Genomic DNA, 20172 nt, shown 5'->3' with positions numbered 1-20172 from the left:
GAAAATCCAGCCTTTTAAAGCTCAATTTATTTCCTATTTGGCCTAAGTACGTGGCCTTGACAGAGTTAAGAGACTGTCATGAAAGTGAAGATAGGAATGTCACAAAGTAGAATCCCCTGACAACCAGGCTGGGCTCATAGAGTTCCAGTTTTTGCCTCTAAATCTTGATGACCTGAAAGTTTTCAGAACAAAAGACCTAGATTAAACTACTGGACCTTACAAAAAGCAGCAAAAGTTTAGCATTAGAGATTCCTCCTTATCTTTCTCTCAGATTGAAAAAAAAGTTGAGTAGGAAGCGGGTAAATGATTCAGTCTGCAAATAAAACTTTACTAAATAGTCATTTAGACTTACTTAAATTAGCCCCTTTTGCATTTAACTTTTTTTTGACAAATCAGGGTTGAATTATACATAAGTATGAGACAAGCTGAGTCCTCCCTACCCTTAATTCTACCAGATGATCTGTTGTTGAACTGTCACTTTAAAAAGGCACTGAGTGATCCCTATATCTTTGTTCAATTAAACTATGACAAATTCTGGAAACATTTACGTGTGTGTGTATAAAATATATAAAACAGCTCTCCATCTCTTGGTCCTTTTATAACCAATGGAGAGTTTTGTGCAAAGGAAATTTGTAGTTTTTAAAAAAATGGTAATGACAGATTTAAAGAAATTTAAGTAATGTTTCTGTTTCTCTAAGACCAAACAGAACCTGTGGGATGAATAATATGGTCCTGGAGTGTGCAGATAAGACGTATAAGAATTTGTTTATCCTTTTCTATTTTCCATAGAAATGAAAATCAATTTTAAAAAAGGTTCAAAAACTCTCACATGAAGATCAGAAAGAGAAAATGAGACACTCACTAGTCGGTCTCTGTCATTTTGGAGTGACGACATGGCTTTTTTTAAACTCTGTACTTCAGCTGGGCTGGTTGCAGGCTGGGCTGCAGACCTCTGCTTCCCTTCCTCTGACTTGCGGAATTTCTCCAGTTCATTCAACAGGTGATCTCTCTCATTCTGTAGACTGGCCATAGCCTTGGAAAAGGACTGCACTTGGTTGTAAGAATCTTCTAGTTGTGAGGACAAGTGAAGCAGTTGCTCATCTTTGGATAGAAGCTGTTGGTTAAGTTTCTCAAGGTGAGGCAGGCTATTATCCTCAGTGGAGTTCACTGGAAATGCAGCAGTAGAAACAAGAGCATCTCTCTCTCTGCTTAAGAGGCTTTGTTCTCTCAGCTGTGCCAGCTCCCTCAGACTGGCATCATATTTCCTCTTCAGTTCATCAAGCTCCTCGTTAGCATGGTCTCTACTATTTTGTAGGGAACTCATAGACCTTCCAAAAGATTGGATTTGTGCCGTGAGATCTTTATTTTCTTTGGTGACCATGAGTAACTTCTGCTCCATCTCCACCAGATCTCTTGCTAGCTCCGCCACCCTCTCTTCTGCTGTTTCGGTTTCATTTCGCATTATCCCTGCATCATGATGAAGATGCTTTAATTCTTTCTTCAGTTTATCTTCAATTTCACCCACCTTCTTGGAAGCTTCCTTCTGAACACGAACCAAGTCCTCTTCCAGTTCTGTAATCCTCTTCTGAGAGGAGGAAAGGGTAGTATTTAACCTCTGTACCTCTTCTTCTTTTGCTTTTAATTGGGCTTGAAATACTCCTAAGGTACCTTCTTCTTGCAAGGCTGTCAACTGTTTCTTTAGTTGGGATATAGATGCTTTCAAGCTCTCAGTCTCTTTAGATAAACCTTGTTTCTCCTCCTGTAGGGCAACAGAGGCCCTCTGCAGATCCTCCTTCGCTTCCTCAGACTCCTTCAGCTTTTCTTCTAATTTAGCACATTCACTTTTCAGCTCCTTGTTCTGCTGAAGTTGAGCTTCAAGGAGTTGCTTTTGCTGATAGTCCTTTCTTGCTATCACTTGGTTCAGGTCTTCTCTATACTGGATCAGTTCTGCATCTAGCTTGGCATTCTCAGAATTGAGATCATCCATATGACTTCTCAAGCATCGAATTTCTTCCTTAAGCTTATTATTCTCAGTAGCAGCATCTTGGATGAGTTGGTCTTTTTCCAAGATTACAGAGAGATGTCGCTCTTCCAGCTGTTGGTAGTCACCTACTATGCGGTCTCGGTCATCCTGGAGAGAAGACATGGATTTAACAAAGGAGTTCAACTGAGCCTTCTGCTGCATGTTTTCCCTTTTGATGGTTTTCAGTGTTTCCATAAGCTGATTAGTTTTGTCAACGGCTTTTTTGTTCTCCTCTTCCAAGACAATATTCTCCTCTTCCTCCTGGGACAGCAGATTTTCCAATTCTTTAATTTGTTTATCATGTTGCTGATGCAGTTCAGCAACAGCTACTTGGATTGCCTGTTCTTTGGCAGAAAGCAGGCTTATAATCTTCTGCTCTTTCAAGTTTATTTCTTCATGTAGCCTACCGGTCAGTTGTCTGGAGGCCTGAAGATCAGTCTCTAGCTGTTCATAACTGAACTTATGATTTTGGATATCAGCCTCTTGCTGCTTTATGATCCCTTCCAAATTTTCTTTATTTTCCTTACATTTTTCTAAAGAGTTATTTAAATCAATCGACTGGTCTCTGAGAATCTTCAGTTCTGATTCCAACTTAGCCAATTCATTTTGAGAATTGTGGTACAGAAGTCGAGTCTCTTCTAGCTGGGACAAAAGTTCTTCGTTTTCTCCCTTTAGAGTATCACACACCTTCTGTTGAAGCTGGACCTCTGTCTGGGCCTTGGACTCCCAAATATGCTTGTCATGTTCAAGCCTAGAAGAAAAGGAGAGATGGTCATTAATTACAAATTTCAAGGAAAAAATACTTGATGCTTAAGGAACACATAATACAACATGTACTCAGATCTACAAAATAATCAATATTCATAATTGAAAATATTCATCTTTATAATGAAGAGATGTTAACGGGGCCAGCCTGGTGGCGTAGCAGTTATGTCTACCTGCTGCGCTTTGGCGGCCCGGGGTTCACTGGTTCGGATCCCGGGTGCGGACCTGCACACCGCTTATCAAGCCACGCTCTGGCAGGTGTCCCACATATGAAGTGGAGGAAGATGGGCACAGGTGTTAGCTCAGGGCCAATTTTCCCCTCAGCAAAAAGGAGGATTGGCGGCAGATGTCAGCTCAGGGTTAACCTTTCTCAAAAGAAAAAAAAAAGCTATTAATTCTATGGAATGCTCTGTATTAAAGATACAGAGCCTAAGGATTCATATATTTAAATCACAAACTCCAAAGTATGTTGCTTATCTTAGTGACGTGGCTTTGGACACTCTAAAAAGTAATACTTTCCCCTATTTTGGTTTACTCTGCTCTAGACAAGCTAATGTCTGGCCCCTTAAAGGAATAATCTTGGTATAAGAGACAATGAGGAAGCCTGTCTCAGAACACAAGGATTCCATTAAAAGTGGAGGAGTAAAAACTGTGGGGGATATTGTAAGTTCTTGAGCTTGAAAAGTGGCATAAAATTGGAGTTTGGAACTCTAACAGGCATATGCAGTATGAAATGATGGGGAATAGAAAAGAGGAGATCAATTAGGAGGCAAAGGCAATAATTTGGGAGTCCTGTGGTAAAAATCCAGACAAGGGTAATGGAAATGAAAATGAAAAGGGAGAAATCTAAGCGATCTGTCAAAAGAAAGATGGGAAGAGAAGCAGACATGAAATTTCCATGTTAATACAAGTTTTAGCAGAAAGTAATTTGCAAAAAAAAAAAAGAGAGAGAGAGAGAGTCAGAAGTGAGAGAAAATAAATCTTCTAGGGGAATTTAAGCCAAAATTAGTCCCACAATATTAAAGGGAATAGAAATAGTTTAAATAGAGACTTTCTTTGCCTTCAATTACCTTCAGAAGAGCAAAAAAAAGTTATTATTCATTTACCTGGAAATGTTGATCTTCAATTCCTCCATATGGATGGACGTCTGCCTAAGCTGATCCTTGAGAACACTGCAATTCTCGTCTTTGAGTCTAATTTCTTCTTCTTTGGTTTGAATAGCATCACTGAACTTCTTCTCCCATTTCTTGGCTTCATCTATCACCCTGTCCCGATCATCTTGGAGGGAAGACATGCTCTTAGTGAAAGCTGCAAGCTGGGCCACAGTACTATCCAAATTCTCCTGAAGTTGTTTAACTTCCTTGTCTTTCTTGTTCAAAGTAATCTGAACCTCTCCAAACGTCTCTTCTAAGTGGACTTTTTCTCTACGCAAAGCATCCAGTTTCTCTTGCATATTCTTCTTCTCTTTCAGGTGTTTCTCTTCTACCTGCTCCAGTCTTCGCTCAAGATCTTCATCCTTTTGTTTCATCTGGCTTTTAACCGATTCTTTATTTGACTGAAGTTCCTTCTTCAACTTGAGATTGTCTGCCAGGACCCTTGCTGCTTCACTTTGAGTGTCATCTAGCACTACTTTGAAGCTAGCTAATTCGGTTTCGGCCCTCTTGCGGTTTTCATTGGCTTGAGCCAGACTTTCTTTGGTTATTTCCAAATCTTTTTGGGACTCAGTCTGAACAAATTCGAGGGCCTTAACAGTTCTCTCCAGGGCACTAATTTTCTCTTGGTACCTGATGCAGTCCTTCTGCAGCTGCTTTACTTCCTGCTGCTTCTCTTTTAACAGCTCCTGAAGTTCCTTTGCGTGGCTCTTAGTGCCGGGTCCTTTCTGAGCACCTTGTATTTTCTCCAAATATTCCTTTCGTATTTCTGACTCCACCTTTGTTTTCTCCTTGACTAACTGCTGCTTTTCTTCTTCCAACTCACTCACACACTTTTTAAGGTTCTGCATTTCAGATTCTAGCAGCTCATTTTTCATTTGGGCATCTGTAACATCCTGATAATAATTCCCAATGCTTCCATTAAGTTCTGCTAATTGATTCATAAGCCTCTCTTCCAAATCATCTTTCTCTTCTTCTGCTGTCTCCTTTAGTTTGGTAACTCTGGCAAGTTCTTCTTGGGTTTGCTGATTTAACAGGTTTATTTTGGTTACTTCTTCCTGAAGCATTTTTAGTTCGCCATCCTTTGCTGATATTTGACTCAGTAAAGTGTTTCTCTCATTTTCTAAAGTCTGGCCAAATTCCTTTTCTTTCTGCTTCTCCTCCTCTAATTCAGCAATTCTTTCTTTGAGCTGATCAATCTGCAGCAGGTAGTTATTAATTTCATCACGTGAGCTGACATTCGCACTTATGTCAGGCTTGGCACTGTTCTCTGATTGAATAGATTCTGAATATTCAGGCCTTGTGCTCATACTTGGAAAGTCTTGCTCATTAGCCTCACCTGGGACAGTTTGTGTCGCCTCTTCAATGACATCCATTTGGTTATTATGTTTCTCAGTGGCCTCTAGGCTAGCTTGTTTAGATATGTTACCTTCTATCTGATGCTTTAAACCTTGAACCTCTTCACTTAGAGAGTCCTTCTCAATCATTAAAGCCTCAAAATCCTTAGAAAGGGTTTTATACTCTGTTTTGACCCTTTCCAGTTCCTCCTTCATGCTGGAATTGGAAGAAAGAAGCTCTTCCATACAGTCTTTAGACGCACCTCCTGCAGGATGTACTTCTGCTCTAAGCCGGTCATTCTCTTCTTCCAACTCTAGGATTTTCTGCTGTTTAGATTTAGCAAACTTTCTCATCTTTTCTTTCATTTCCTCCATTTCCTGTTCAGCTTCCTGCAACTGCTTTTCTGTCTCTTTTTTGTTTGCTTCTATGCTTCTTAACTTGCCATATAGTTCTTGCTTCTCTTGCCTCACAGTTTCCACTACATGCTGAATCCTCTCTGCCTCATTACTGACATTCTCATAGGACTGCAGGAGAATTTCATATTCTTTCTGCAACTCTTTGTGTTTCTCTTGCCACTCAGTGCTTTCTGCAATCTTAGAACATTTCAAAGATTCAATTTCCTTCACTAAGTTGTCCTTGTCTTTAGTAAGACCCTCCAGAGCTAACTTCAGACTTTCACAAGAGCCACTGAGACTCTGATTCTCCATTAAAGATCTGTCCATTTCTGCAATGAGTTTGTCTCTTTCTTCCTGAAGAAGAGTTAACTTTCCTAAGAGTATATCTTTTTCTTTATTTTGAGCAGAAACTTGGCTTTCCACATCTGCCAGAGACTTGGTGAGATGTTCAATGGTATCTCTAGCCAAAGACAACTCCTCTTGGAGACCTTTGTTTTCTTTTAGTGCCTCTTTTCGGGAAATAAGGGCAGCTTGCAGTTTCCTCTGTATTTGCTGCTTTGCTTTACTTTCTTCGCTAGTCTCTTCTGGTTTTTGCTTCATTTCACAAAGTTCCACCTGCATCTGCTTTATCTTCTCATCATGTTCTTTGGCTTGCATTTCCAGCTGTGTATGCAGAGCCTTAATTAAATCCTCTTGTTCTATTATCTCTGTCTGCACTTTAGTAAGGGCTTTTTCCTTCTCGCTAAGCTGTCCAGAAACGTATCCAATTTCTTCTTCCTTTTTGCCTATGAGTTTTTGCAATTCATCTAGTTCAGGCTGTAATTTTCTTAAATGTTCTAATCCAGCAATTTCTAGTTGACAGCTTTCCAGTTTCTGCCTCAGGCTCTCTGCGTGGGCTTCAGCTTCATGGGATGCTGCCCTCAGACTTTGGATTTCTAAATCCTGTTTACTTCTCTGCTCTTGTAACTGAAACACCTCTTCTGATTTTTTAGTAAGCTCACTTGTTGCAGAACTAAGCTTCAATTCTAACTCCTCTTTCTCAGCCTCTGTTTCTTGCAGCTGGGTCTTAATCTGGGCAATAGAAGTCTTGCCCTGCAGAGCACTTGCATCTTCAGGTTGAGAAGACCAGTCTGGGCACAAGTCAGATTTTGAAACAGGTTGAGCAAGTTGCTGCTCTGTGGCCTTGAATAAAGGTTCTTCTAAACCTTGAGTGGGAGAGCCTGGTTCCTGCTGGTCAGTGCCCGGGAGTTTTCTGTCTACAGACTCCCTTATTTGAATCTGGAGTTGCCTTAGCTGGTCTCCAATGTTCTCGTTTTCCTTGCTTTGCTCATCAAACTGTTCTTGCAAGCGATTATAGTCATCTTTCTGTTGCTTTAGCTCCTCCCTAAGATGTCTTTCTTTCTCTTGTGCCTTTTTTAGAACCACCTTGCGAGAGGTTAACACTTCCTGTAGCTTCTTCTGAAGTTGCTCCTTTTCTTTTTCAAGGTCCAATATCTTTTCTTCCAGTTGTGGTTTCCAGTGTTCTCCACCGCCTGCAGTAGGTGGACTGATTGCCACTGTTTCTTTTACAGGTGCTGCTGATTCTCCATCACCAGCATCCTTGTTATTTGTGGTTAACTTTTGGATAATTGCTTGGTTTTCAATGATTTCTGCTTGGAGCAAATCTATTTGGTTTGTCTTCTCTTGCAGGTTCTGATTCATCTGCTTGACCACAGCCTGTAACTGTTCTTCAGCTGCTGCCTTTTCTTCCAAATCCTTCCTCACGTGTTCCAGTTCCACTTCTTTCTCAGATATTGTTTGTTTTAAAGACATTTCTATTTCTTGGCACCTAGAAGTCACACATTTCTCTGAGTCTTCTTTGCTTTCTTTATCTTCCTCCATTTCCCCCCTCTCACTCTCATTGAGCGAGATCTCTTTCCTAGATTCATCTTTTACTTTGGCCAACTCCTCTTCTAATCTACTAACTCGCTGTAGAAGTTCCTTTCTGTTAATAAGAGCTGCCTGGAGCTTTCGCTTTCTCTGCTCACTTTCTTTCTTTACAACATCCAATTCATGCTGAAGTTCTTCTTTACTTATTAGCCCTGCTGAGCTCAACTCATCATAATTCTCTTTAAGGTCAGAAACAACTTCTTTGTCTTCTTCCACTTGCTCTTTTTTTGCTTCTTCAGCTCTGGATAATAAATTCAGCTGTTCTTTAAGAGTCTTAATTTCAACTCCAAGAGAAAACTTCTCTTCATTAAGCTGAACCATTTTCTCAGTCATACTAAAGCTGATTTCTGTCACTTGCTGATCCTTCTCCTCAATGGTTTGTTGAAGAGTTTCCATATCTCTCTTTTTCTCTAGTAAGAGTTGATCCATTTTTGCTATTTCAAGTTCCTTCTGTGAAAGAGCCTGTGAAAGCTCTTCCATCTTATTGGAGATGTCCCTCACACGTTCTGTCCCCTCAAGCACCTCACTTTCCTTTGTCTGCAGCTGGCTTTGCAGGCTTTTTATCAGTGTACTCTGCTCAGAAAACTGAAGATGTACATCATCCAGTTCATTCTGTAGAACTTCAATTTTCACATCTTTAGATTTGGCTTCTATGCTGAGACTGTGGATCTGTTCAGTGAGCAAGCTGTGATGAGCAGTCTGACTTTCATAGTCAAGTCTCCTTTGCCTTTCTGCTTCTGCAAGGTTCACTTCCAGCTGTTGTACCTGAGCCCTCAGTTCTGTTATTACACTAAGCTCCTTCACCTGCAAAAGAAGCTGGTCTCTTTCTTCAGACAAAGCAGCAAATGCACTGTGGGTGTTTTCAGCATTTTTCTTAAACTCTTCAATCAACTGGGTTAGGTTGTTTATTTCCTTAGCTTTGTCATCTAAATTTTTCTCATAGGTTTCTTCTGCTTTATGAAAGCTTATCTCAAGCTCCAAAATTTGACTTTTTAGTCTTTCTAATTCATCCTGGTGACACTGACAAATCTCTGGTACAGCAGGAGTGAGGTTATCAACATCATCCTGCTTTGTTGATTTTGATTCCATTCCACTGTCATTTAGAGATATTTCCTCAGATGTTCTATGTTCATGTGTAGTGCTCATCTGCTCTTCTCTTTCAATTGCTGGTAGCCTGCCCTCTTCTTTTGGCACTGGGGGCAAATGCTGGCCTGTATCTTCAGGCAATTCTGTCATTCTAACTGGAGATATTCCTCCACTCTCTCTCTGCTTCATTTCTTTCCGGTCAAGGACCTCAGTGTCCCCCTCTGCCCTTTTGCCCTGGAGCTGCAACTTAAGAAATGCAATCTCCTCTTGAGCTTCTTTCATTTCCAGCAATAAAACTGATAGTTCTTTATGTTTCTGAGAAAATGTGTTCTCTGGAACATCTTGTCCACTTTCCTCGGCAGAAGAGCTGCTCTTGTTGAGCCTGGTAATATCAACCATGCTGATCTATTTTTTAAAAAAGAAAGAAAAGCCTCAATCAAATGTTTTTTAAGAAACAGCCTAACTGAAATCTGGTATTTTGCGCATTTTCCCAAACCTGAAATTTTTCAGTCCAAACCTACTTCCTACCATAAAACTGCCAAATACTTTTAAAATCAGTTTTCATTTTCTCAAATTGGACCTTTAAGGGTACCGTGTCAATCCTGCGCTGAGGTCAAGCCAAATTCATAAGACCTAAGGAAACATGCAACTCATTTTCTAGACATTCCTTATTTGGGAAACTTTCTTCTTAAGATTAAAACTTCTACTTGTTTCTCCTAAGAGCTGCTTAAAAATAAAAAGAGAAGCACGAAATGAATTAAATTTTTGTTTTATCCCATACCAAAGAAGAAGTTACAGGATTCCTTTTCCTAAACTATCCATTGAAATGAGAAATATTTGACAAGATAGCCAATAACAGACAAGTAGATTATCAAACAAGTAGACTGAGATAAATTACCAGGATCAAATAATTAAAAAGGAGTTCTGCTGGGGCTTGGGTATGAAATTATGGACTTTGACAAAATAATTACCAAGTTATTAATTATTACAAAGATTACTGTGTTAGACTGTTCAATCCATAAAAATTCTTTCTCTAGTTGTTTTCCTGTGAAATGAAATCAGTGACTCTCATAGTAAATTTAACTAGTATCGTATTAAATGAGTTTGGGGGCAGCGTACACAATAAAATCTCTACCTTTGCCGTCAGCACCTTTTTTTCCCCCAGAAAAAAATTTCAACTTGATAGGAGAAAAAAAATTCCATAGGATTGTCAAATAATGTAGTGGCCATGAGGACAAGCTCTGAGTTCGACTACCTGTGTCCACATCTTAGCTCTGTCATTACTAGCAGAAGCTGGCACATAGTAAGTACTCAATGAATATTAGCTATTATCTTGGTATCATTCTCAGCCACTGAATAAGAAAAAAACACTATTTTAGAATTATTTATTATTTTAAGAAAAGTTATCTCATCATATTTCATAAGTATTATTTTTTTGTTTTTTGCTGAGGAAGATTAGCCCTGAACTAACATCTGTGCCAATCTTTCTCCACTTTATATGTGGGTCACTGCCATAGCATGGCTGACAAGTGGTGTAGGTCCATGCCTGGAATCCAGAATTGCAAACCTGGACCACAAAAGCAGAGCACACCAAACTTAACCACCACGCCATGGGGCCAGCCCCAGAGTATTATTTTTAATCATTTAAAATTCTTTACTCTCTGTAGTACTTGAATGCAAATTTCTAAAGACCCAAACAGGACACAGTATTAACAGAGGGAAAAAGTTCTTTTATAATTTCTTCATGTCACACTCCTATTTATCCATCCCTACATACATTAACAACCCGATATAGTCAAGGCATCACTTCTGCCAGGAGACTTCAATATATCAACTCCGTTTTTGATCTCTCTTACCTAAGTATTCTTATTTCCTCTTTTCTAACTGTCATGCCACTTCACTCACTCTCTTCCTTCCCTTAGTCATGCCCTCTGCTGCTCCCTACAATATCCACCGAGTTCAGTTAACAATAGAACTTATAATAATCTTAAATCAACAGAATATTAAGCAACCACACATCTCTTATAGTAATTTTCTATAAAAGCATTGTTCTGCAAAGATACCCTTTTTAATATAATCCTAAGTGAAACAATGCCAATTGATGGCAGGGAACTAGAGATTTTTATCTAATCTCTTCAATGAGAAACTTCTGAGATGGGCAAAGAAATCAAGATAAATGACAACCTAGTGTGAGAAATGGGTTATCAAATCCCAAATAAGTGACTAAGGTACTTGTGTTGATTCAGGACAAATAAAAAAAATCCAAATATTCAAAAACAAATGAGAGTAAACGAAAAATAATAACCATTATGACTCTCTTAAATAAATCTCACTTTCTAGGTAATGTAATTCTGTCAACATTAGAAAATTGCAGAAATGTTTAGGTTTGAGGCTACCTCTTCTTGATCTAGTTCATATTCTGGTTATTTTAAGAACACATCACTTACCTCACTGACTTCTCCATGTGCCCCTCCAGTTCTACTCTGAGCCTCCAGGAGAGTAATCTGAGAAGACAGTTTTTCTGAAAGTCACAAAATAAACATCCTTAGAAGACATACGTAGAGTGTTTGAAAAACCAGAGGCATGCTTGTGTGTGAAGCTATTTGAGATGTCTGAAACAACTAAGAGGAAAGAAACAGACAAAGCAGGTTGGGGGAGATAAAAGGCTTATTTTAGTAAGATAAAGAAATTGCAAGAGAAGATGAAAAGATGAGATATAAGATAGAATGGAAAGACTTGTGGTTACCAGAGGTGAGGGGTGGGGAGGGGGAACAGGAGGAAGGTGATCAAAAGCTACAAACTGCCTTATAAGATAAGTAATAGGGATGGAATGCATCGCATGAGACTACAGCTAACACTGCTGTGTGATACACAGGAAAGCTGTTAACTGAGTAAATCCCAAGAGTTCTCATCACAAAGGGAAATTTTTTTTCCTTTATTCTTTTCTCCTTTCTTTTCTTTTTATTGTATGTATATGAGAAGATGAATGTTAGCTGAACAGATTGTGGTAATCATTTCACAATATATGTAAATTGAACCATCATGATGTATACCTTAAACGTATACAGTGATGTATGTTAATTACTTCTTAATAAAACTGTAAAAAAAAAGAAATAATAATAAAAAAGAATGTTACTGGGTGATAGTAACTAACTTGAGTGAAGTATAATAAATAGTGGAAGGCTTTAAAGGAGAAGGATGACAGAGCACGTAATAAGCAGCAGCTATTTCTGTGGCATAATTTGGGACTTCTAGGGCAATAAATTTGCCTTAATTTATCCATAACCCCTACTATGTTCACAATATACATCTTACATTAATACAGTACTTATTATGCCTTCAATGTTGTTTTACACATGTTCATAAAGACCCCAAATTTTAGCACCAGAAGGGAGCTATCCAATCTCCTCAATGACCACATGAGGAAATGAAGAGATGACATGACCTACAGCTAGTGCACAGAGAGCTGGGATCAGAATCCAGTCTTCTGAGTTCTACCCCATGTTCTATCACAATGCATATACCTAAAAAGGGTAGTAGTACCTTGGAAAATAAAAATACTGAGTATAATATGCCCCCAAGGAGTTTATACTCTTTCTGAGATGCTAAGACAGATATACTACAGAAAATAAAAAAGCGTATTTTTTACACTACAGCCAAATGTCTTAGCATGACCTAGATGGGCACTCGTGATTTAACCCCACTTATCTTCCAACCTCCTCTTCTTGCACTGACCCTTTTTTGTTCACTCCACTCCCTAAACACTGGCCTTCTTTCTGTCCACAAACATCAAGTTTATTCATACCTCAGGATATTTCCACTGTTCTTTTCTCTGCCTGGAATGCACTTTGCTCAGCCTTTTTGCAGGGCTGTCTGCCTTTCATCATTCAGGTTTCAAGAGCTCAGAGAGGCCCAGCTTGAACTCTAATGCTGCTTTCCTCTTCCCCCAGGCACATTTTCAGTAATTTGTTTTATTTTTATCCTAATACTTATCACTCTCTGACATTTTCTTATTAAAATACACATTTATGGCCTGTCTTCCCCTCTAATATGTTCAGAGCAGCATCCTCACCAACTAGATTAGTGTCTGGCACATAGGAAAGGCGCCACAGAAATTTATTGAATGAATAAATGAACATTCATGAAACAAATGAATTCAAGACAGTATATAATATGTTAAGACACTTCACAAGATTATTCAAAGAAGAGGAACAGTGGTAGAAATGAAAGTACAAAAGGTAAGTTGAATAGAACGCAACACATAAAGCAAAGGTAACCTATGAGACCAGGCACAAAAACTAATAACTGAAAACTTTAAGTCCAGTCATCCCCACAGAAAAGAACAAAGAGAATGAAACTCACCTAACACCTGTAAACCATAATGAGCTACAAGACAGTGACAAGCATTGTCTGCAAAATAAGCATCATGGATAAGGTCTCAAAGAAGTGCTTTGAGTGGGTTGAATAATGAGCTGAATTTGTGGTGTTCTTTATGGATTAGCAACGGTGGGAAGAGTCTAAAGGTATATAATCCCCAGTTGAGAGCCAAGTGGAACTGTAAAGGGGTTAAGCCGGAAATATTGGGTTTAGAGTTTAAAAAATGGTACAAACTTTACTTGGTATTCATTCTCACTCTTAGAAGATAAAGCATAGTAGTCAGTTAATCCGGGATGAAACAGATCAGTAAAGCATTATTAACTACATGCTACCAAAATCATAAGGTCCTTGTGAAGCAGGTGACAAATGGAAGGAATGTCTTCATTCTTACTAAGTGTTTACACACAGCTCAATACAATAAAATGCTAAGTTTAGTTTAAACAAACAAAACTTTATTTAGCAGCCGCTATTTGCCAGGTGCAATACCAGCTCTTGGCAAAGGTTAATAAAGCAAAGATGAAAAAAAATGGCCCCAGCCCTTGAAGAGCTTACACTTTACCTTTAAAGAGCTTCTGGTATAAAATATAAACATATAAACAAACGATTTTAATACAATGTTAAAAGAATGCAAGGATGTTACAGAAATACAAAAATGCATTTAACTCAACCTTGGAGGATCAGGGTCAACTTCCTAAAAAGATAATGCCCTACTTGAGGCTTGAAAGATGAATAACAATTAGCCAGGTTAACGGAAAGGGATCGGGTTCTAAGCAGTACACAGCATGAGAAAAAACCAACATGGTTTCTACCTTTGAACCTTTATTGATACTGATCTCTGATACCTCATCCCACAAATGTATTACCGGGAATGTCCCTTCTTTCTTCATTTTACCTATTTAAAAATTCATCATCTTATTAAGAACCTATTCAAGCCATATTTCCTAGAAGATTCCTTGACCACTCCAAAATGAATATAATACAGAAATTCTGCAGCATTTATAGGCCATACTGCAAAAGGTTACACTTATGTAAACATAGATATTGTGCTCGAATTGTTTAATGTGTTTTAACCCTATCTTCGATAACTACCAACTCTGCTAAGATCTTTATTATCAGAGAATCAGAGAATCTACACGTTATATACAAATAGTGATAAAAGTAGAGGTACTCGTGGGTTAAGAAGACAGGGAATTATGGTTTTCATTGATACGTACCATTCTCAGCTTTCAGCTCCTCCAGCTCTATAGAACTAAGGAGCAAGGCTCCCTTTTCATTCTCTAGTTCTACCACTCTCTTCTGCAAAAAGGCAATATTCTCCTCAGTGACTGCCTAAATCGTAGAAAGAAACAAATTAATGATTCTCCAGCGAAAAACTCTCATACTAATGCCCAGATAGCCTCCAGTACTTTTGTCTTCTAAAAGTTCTCCAGCCATGAAAATACTTTAAAATTAGCATCTACTCATCTGCCTTGGCAATCTTTAAAGTAATGCTTTTTATCTGAAGATAGAAAATCTTTCACATAAATTTCTAGTTCATTCATTGGCTTTTGAATTTAAGACTGAAGCCGGGATTACAAAGACAGAAATTCCAAGTCTACTGCATAAGAAAGAACATTTTCAGGTCCACAAACAAATAACATTATAAAATTAGATTAATGCCACCTGGTAACAATATCATTCTCCTGAAGGAGACTGCACATGAAGAGAGGCTCCCAAAGAACAGAGGCAAAAGTAATATGTATTCCTTACCAAGGAAGAAGAGTCATAATTGTTTTTTTTCTCTCACACTTAAATTTCTCTCACACTTAATTTATGCATCCATGATGTTTGGTTTTCCTAATGAAATGCAAATATCTAATTATGCTACATCTTTAGTTTTATGTCTTTTTATATGTTTTCCTTCTCCAAGGGGATTATTCTTTATAGTTTTTCTTAAAACTGTATAGAATTTTTGAGCCTTAAGGGTCTTTACAGCTCACCCACCCCAAACCTTCTCTTGATGATTAAAGAAATGGCAAGGGATGAGTGTAAGGGTTTTATGGTTTCTTTCTTGAGAGAAGTTCCCAGTTTGCATTACACAGGGCAAGTGAAACACCAATAGAAAAGCCACAAGTCTTTCTGGCTTGAAGAATGAGAAGACAGACTTTGGGACAAACACAGCTGCCTGAATGTGAGGGAGGCAATCAGAGAGAAGAGAAAAATATTTCAGCAAGGGGGAGCCCTAAATTCTATGTATAAACTTAGCCCAAATCTCTGGCTGAACAATGAACTATGCATTTGCAGGACTGACTTGAGGCAGTCCAGTGAAGACAAAAATAATTGAACTGGGTGGGTACCTACCATGGGCCAGAGTTTGTGGTTTGAGTGCAGATTATCGGCTGACAAAATGTGATCAAAACTCTACAGTGCTCTCTGAGAGGTCAGAAAGAAATAAGGTGAGCCAACAACTGACCAAGCTTAAGGCCTTAAGAGAGTTTCCAGGCTGTGGCCCAAGAAGGGGGAACCCAGGCAGAGCCTGGTGGACTCCCTGAGTTGAGGAGGGAGATCAAAGTGGCTAGAGTTCACAGAACAGAGTAGCAGATAGGAGAGATCTGCATAAAGAGAAAACCCTAGTATAGTACAGAGCATAGTACAGAGCAGCACATGAATATGAGGAAATTATCCAAGGCTATCTGAACTCCCCAAAACTCTCTGAAGAGATTAGAGAACAATATGTGATGCTCACACAGGGCTTGGAAGAGTGCCTATTCCCATAGCCAAATGTGAAAAAACTTACACTTTGTAGGGCATTGGGCAGGGCACTCTGCAAGGTCTTGCCTCAGTAGCAAGGAATGACTGAGCACTTACTGAGACCTGCCTAACAAATCAAAGAAGCAGGATCCAAAAGGACCAACTATTTTCAAGTAGCTTAACTGCATCCCATTAAAAAACTCCAAAATATTTACATGAGTACAAAAATATCCAGCAACCACAATGTCTGGCAACCAATAAAAGATTATTAGGCATGCAAAAAATCAGGAAAATATAATCCATAATGAAGAGAATAATCAATTGAAAATGACCCAGTCCTGATACTGATGTTAGATTGAAAAGATAAGGACATTAAAACAGTTATAATTGCATTCTACATATGCAAAAAGCCAAATAAAAACATGGAAGATATTTTTTAAGCCCAAATTAAACCTCTAGAGAACAAAATACAGTGTTCGAGATAAAAAAATACACTAGATGGAATTAACAACAGATTGAACTTTGCAGAAGATTAGTGAACTTGAAGATAATGAAATAGAAACTTAACAAAATGAAAGAGAGAAAAAAGGATCCAAAACAATTAAAAGAGCATCAGTGAGTTCTAGGAAAACTTCAAGTGATCCAATATATGTGTAACTGGAGTCCCCAAAGGAGGGGAGAGGGTCAGAAAAAATATTTGACTAATTAATGGCAGAAAGTTTTCCAAGTTGATGAAAACTATAAACAGAGATTCAAAAGGTTCAAATGAACTCCAAGCGCAAGAAGTATGAAGAAAACTATGCCAAGATACATCATAATCCAAGTGCTTAAAACCAGTGATAAAATCCTAAAAGTGGGGGCCGGCCCCGTGGCGCAGCGGTTAAGTGCACACGTTCCGCTTTGGTGGCCCGGGGTTCACCAGTTCAGATCCCAGGTACAGACATGGCACTACGCGGCATGCCATGCTGTGGTAGGCATACCACGTATAAAGTGGAGGAAGATGGGTATGGATGTTAGCTCAGGGCCAGTCCTCCTCAGAAAAAAGAGGAGGATTGGCAGCAGTTAGCTCAGGGCTAATCTTCCTCAAAAAAAAAAAAAATCCTGGGGCCGGCCTGTGGCCGAGTGGTTAAGCCTGTGCGCTCCACTGCAGGCAGCCCAGTGTTTTGTTGGTTCAAATCCTGGGCGTGGACATGGCACTGCTCATCGAGCCATGCTGAGGCGGCATCCCACATGCCACAACTAGAAGGACCCACAACTAAGAATATACAACTATGTACCAGCGGACTTTGGGGAGAAAAAGGAAAAAAATTAAATCTTTAAAAAGAAAAAATCCTAAAAGCACCGAGGGCGGGGGGCAGGGGAATGGGGAGGCGGAGACAAAGATGACAGCAGATTTCTTATCAAAAACAAAATGCAAGAAAAAAAGACAGTACAGTAATAGCCTTACAGCACCAGAAGAAAAAAAAAACTATCAATGTAGAATTCGTTAGTCAGCTTGTAAAAATATCTATCAATAACAATGCAGAGACAAAGATGTCTTCAGACATACAAGAGCTTTAAGAACCCATCACCAGCAGAGTTGCACATATACATACACACACACACACACACACAGGTTAAAGGAAGTCCTCCGGGTAGAAGGACAGTGATACCAGTTGAAAATATGAAACTTCACCAGAGACTGGCAAACTGTGGAGGTCTTCCGCCTGCTTTTGTAATAAAGTTTTAATGTAACACAGCCACAGCACATTTGTTTCCCTCTGTTCTACGTCTGCTCTTACTCTACAATGGCAGAGTTGAGTAGTTACAACAAAGACCATATTGTCCAAAAGCTGAAAATATTTACTATTTGACCCTTTACAGAAAAAGACTGCCAACTTTTTACCCTAAAGAATGAAAAGTACCAGAAATGGTAACTGCCATGGTAGTTAAGATTTATTTTCTTATTATTTGAGTCTCCTTAAAAGTAACTGATTAAACAAAAATAGAATTTTTAATAACACTTTATGTTTTTTGTTTATAACATATGTATAAGTAAAACAACAATAACATAAATTCCAAGAGCGAAGAAATGCAAGTATATGATTGTAAGGTTCTTATTTGATACATGAAGCATATTATGTGAAGGTAAACCATGATACCCATGTAGACTATACTCCCTAATGCAGCCACTATACAAACAAAACAAAGAATTACGGCTAATAAGCTGAAAAGGAGGAAAAATAGAATCATAAAAAATACTCAGCCAACTTTTTAACAGGAAAGAAAAGTAGAAAAGAATAAGACAACAGTTGGGAAAATAGAAAACAAATAGCAAAGTGAGAATCTTAAAACTATACCAATAACGACACTAATGTAAATGGTCTAAACACTCCAGCTAAAAGGGAGAGATTGACAGATTGGCTAAGAAGGAGGATCAAATTCTATGCTGCATATAAGCAATGTACTTTAAATATAAAGATACAGATAAGTTAAAAATAAAAAATGAAACATCATGCTAACACTAGTCAAAAGAAAAATGGAGTAGCTATATTAATATCAGACAAAAGTACATCTCAGAGCAGAGCATGTCTGCAGGGATAAAGAAAGTCATTTCATAATGATAAATGGGTCACTTAATCAAGACATAAAAATCCTAAATGTTTAAGCCCCCAATAATACAGCTTGAAAATACATGATGCAAAAACTGATAGAACTACAACTAAATCCACAACTATCATCTGAGGCTTCAAAACTCCTCTCAATAATTTGAGAGAACAAGTAGGCAGAAAAGCAGCAAGGATATAGTACACTTCAACAACACTATCAACCAACCTTACACGATTGACATTTATAGAACACTCCAGCCAACAACAGCAGATGACACATTATCTTCAAGTACACATGGAATATTTACCAAAATGGACAATATTGTGGACCATAAAACAGGTCTCAATCAAATTGAAAAGATTCAAGTTTAAAAAGCAGGTGCTCTGACCACAATCAAATTAAATTAAAAATCAGTAACAGAGCCAGCCCCAGTGGTCTAGTGGTTAAGATACAGCTCTCTTACTGCCTGGGCCTGGGTTCGTTTCCTGGTCGTGGAACCAGGCGGCTCACATAGAGAATTAAACTAATAACAAGGATACACAACCAAGCACTGAAGCTTTAAAAAAAATCAGTAACAGAAAGACCTCTAGACATATCACACCCACACATCTGGAAACTAAATAACCTAAGGGTCAAAGAAAAAATCAAAAGCAAAATTAGTATTTTGAACTGAGTGAAAATGAAAACACAACAGAATTTGCGGGATGCTGCTAAAGCAGATTTTAGGGGGAAATTTATAGTAAAAATCTCCATATTAGAAATAAGAAAGGTCTCAAAATAATGGCCTTAGCGTCCACCTTAAGAAGCTAAGAAAAAGAGGAAATCAAATCCAAAATAAACAGAAGAAAGGAAATAATAAAGATCAAAGTAGAAATCAATAAAATAGAAAACAGAGAACAACAGAAAATCAATGAAGCCAAAGCTGGTTTTTCTGACATCAGTAAGGTTGGCAAACCTCTGGGCAGTCTCACCTGAACAGGAAAGAAAATACAAATTACTAATATCAGGAATGGGGGAGGTGACATCACTAAAGATTCTATACATATTAAAGGAATAATTAGGGATTGTTATGAATAACTTTATGCCTATAAATTTGACACTTTAGAAGAAATGGACAAATTCCCTAAAACATATAAAATATCAAAGCTCATTCAAGAAGAAATAGGGGGCTGGCCCCGTGGCCGAGAGGTTAAGTTTGTGTGCTCCGCTTTGGTGGCTTAGTTTCACAGGTTCAGATCCTGGGTGCGGACATGGCACCACTCATTAGGCCACACTGAGGCGGCATCCCACATGCCACAACTAGAAGGACCCACAACTAAAATATACAACTATGTACTGGGGGGATTTAGGGAGAAAAAGCAGGAAAAAAAAAAACGAAATATGTAACCTGAATAGACAGATAGCCACTAAACAATAGAATTTGTACAGAAAAATGCTCCCACAAAGAAAACTCCAGGACTAGATGGCTTCACTGGTGAGTTTTCACAAAACATTTAAGGAAGAAATAATATCAAGTCTACAAAAAATCTTTCAAAAAAACTAAAGAGGAAGGAATATTTCCAATTCATTCTAAAAGGCCAGCATTACTCACATAGATAAAAAGAAAATTACGGACAAACATTCTTTATGAACATAGATGCAAAACTTCAAAACAAAATTCTGACAAATTGAGTCCAACAAAATAGAAGGATAACATATCATTACCAACTGAGTTTTATTCCTGGAACTCTCATACACTGCTGGTGGGAATGCAAAAGGGTAAAACCACTTTAGAAAACAGTCTGGCAGT

The 20172-nt window shown here is 38.4% G+C and overlaps 1 protein-coding gene across 7 annotated transcripts in view; it reads right to left on the bottom strand.

The window, feature by feature from the left end:
• The window catches only part of GOLGB1 (golgin B1), a 78150-nt gene that overhangs the window by 20216 nt on the left and 37762 nt on the right, over positions 1 to 20172 (bottom strand). For all 7 annotated transcript variants that reach the window (XR_011428686.1, XR_011428687.1, XM_023623153.2 and 4 more), the window contains 4 exon segments: positions 14279 to 14393; positions 11135 to 11208; positions 3895 to 9092; positions 863 to 2774 (listed from right to left, as the gene is read on the bottom strand). Coding sequence is in view for 5 of the 7 variants with exons in the window: in XM_023623153.2 (XP_023478921.1) it covers positions 863 to 2774; positions 3895 to 9092; positions 11135 to 11208; positions 14279 to 14393 (7299 nt within the window). In the remaining 2 variants the exon portion in view is untranslated.

Source organism: Equus caballus, chromosome 19 (assembly GCF_041296265.1).
Source record: "Equus caballus isolate H_3958 breed thoroughbred chromosome 19, TB-T2T, whole genome shotgun sequence".
Taxonomy (NCBI): Eukaryota; Metazoa; Chordata; class Mammalia; order Perissodactyla; family Equidae; genus Equus; species Equus caballus.
Note: the sequence above shows the minus strand (reverse complement) of the source record. Positions and strands in the feature narration are given on the sequence as shown.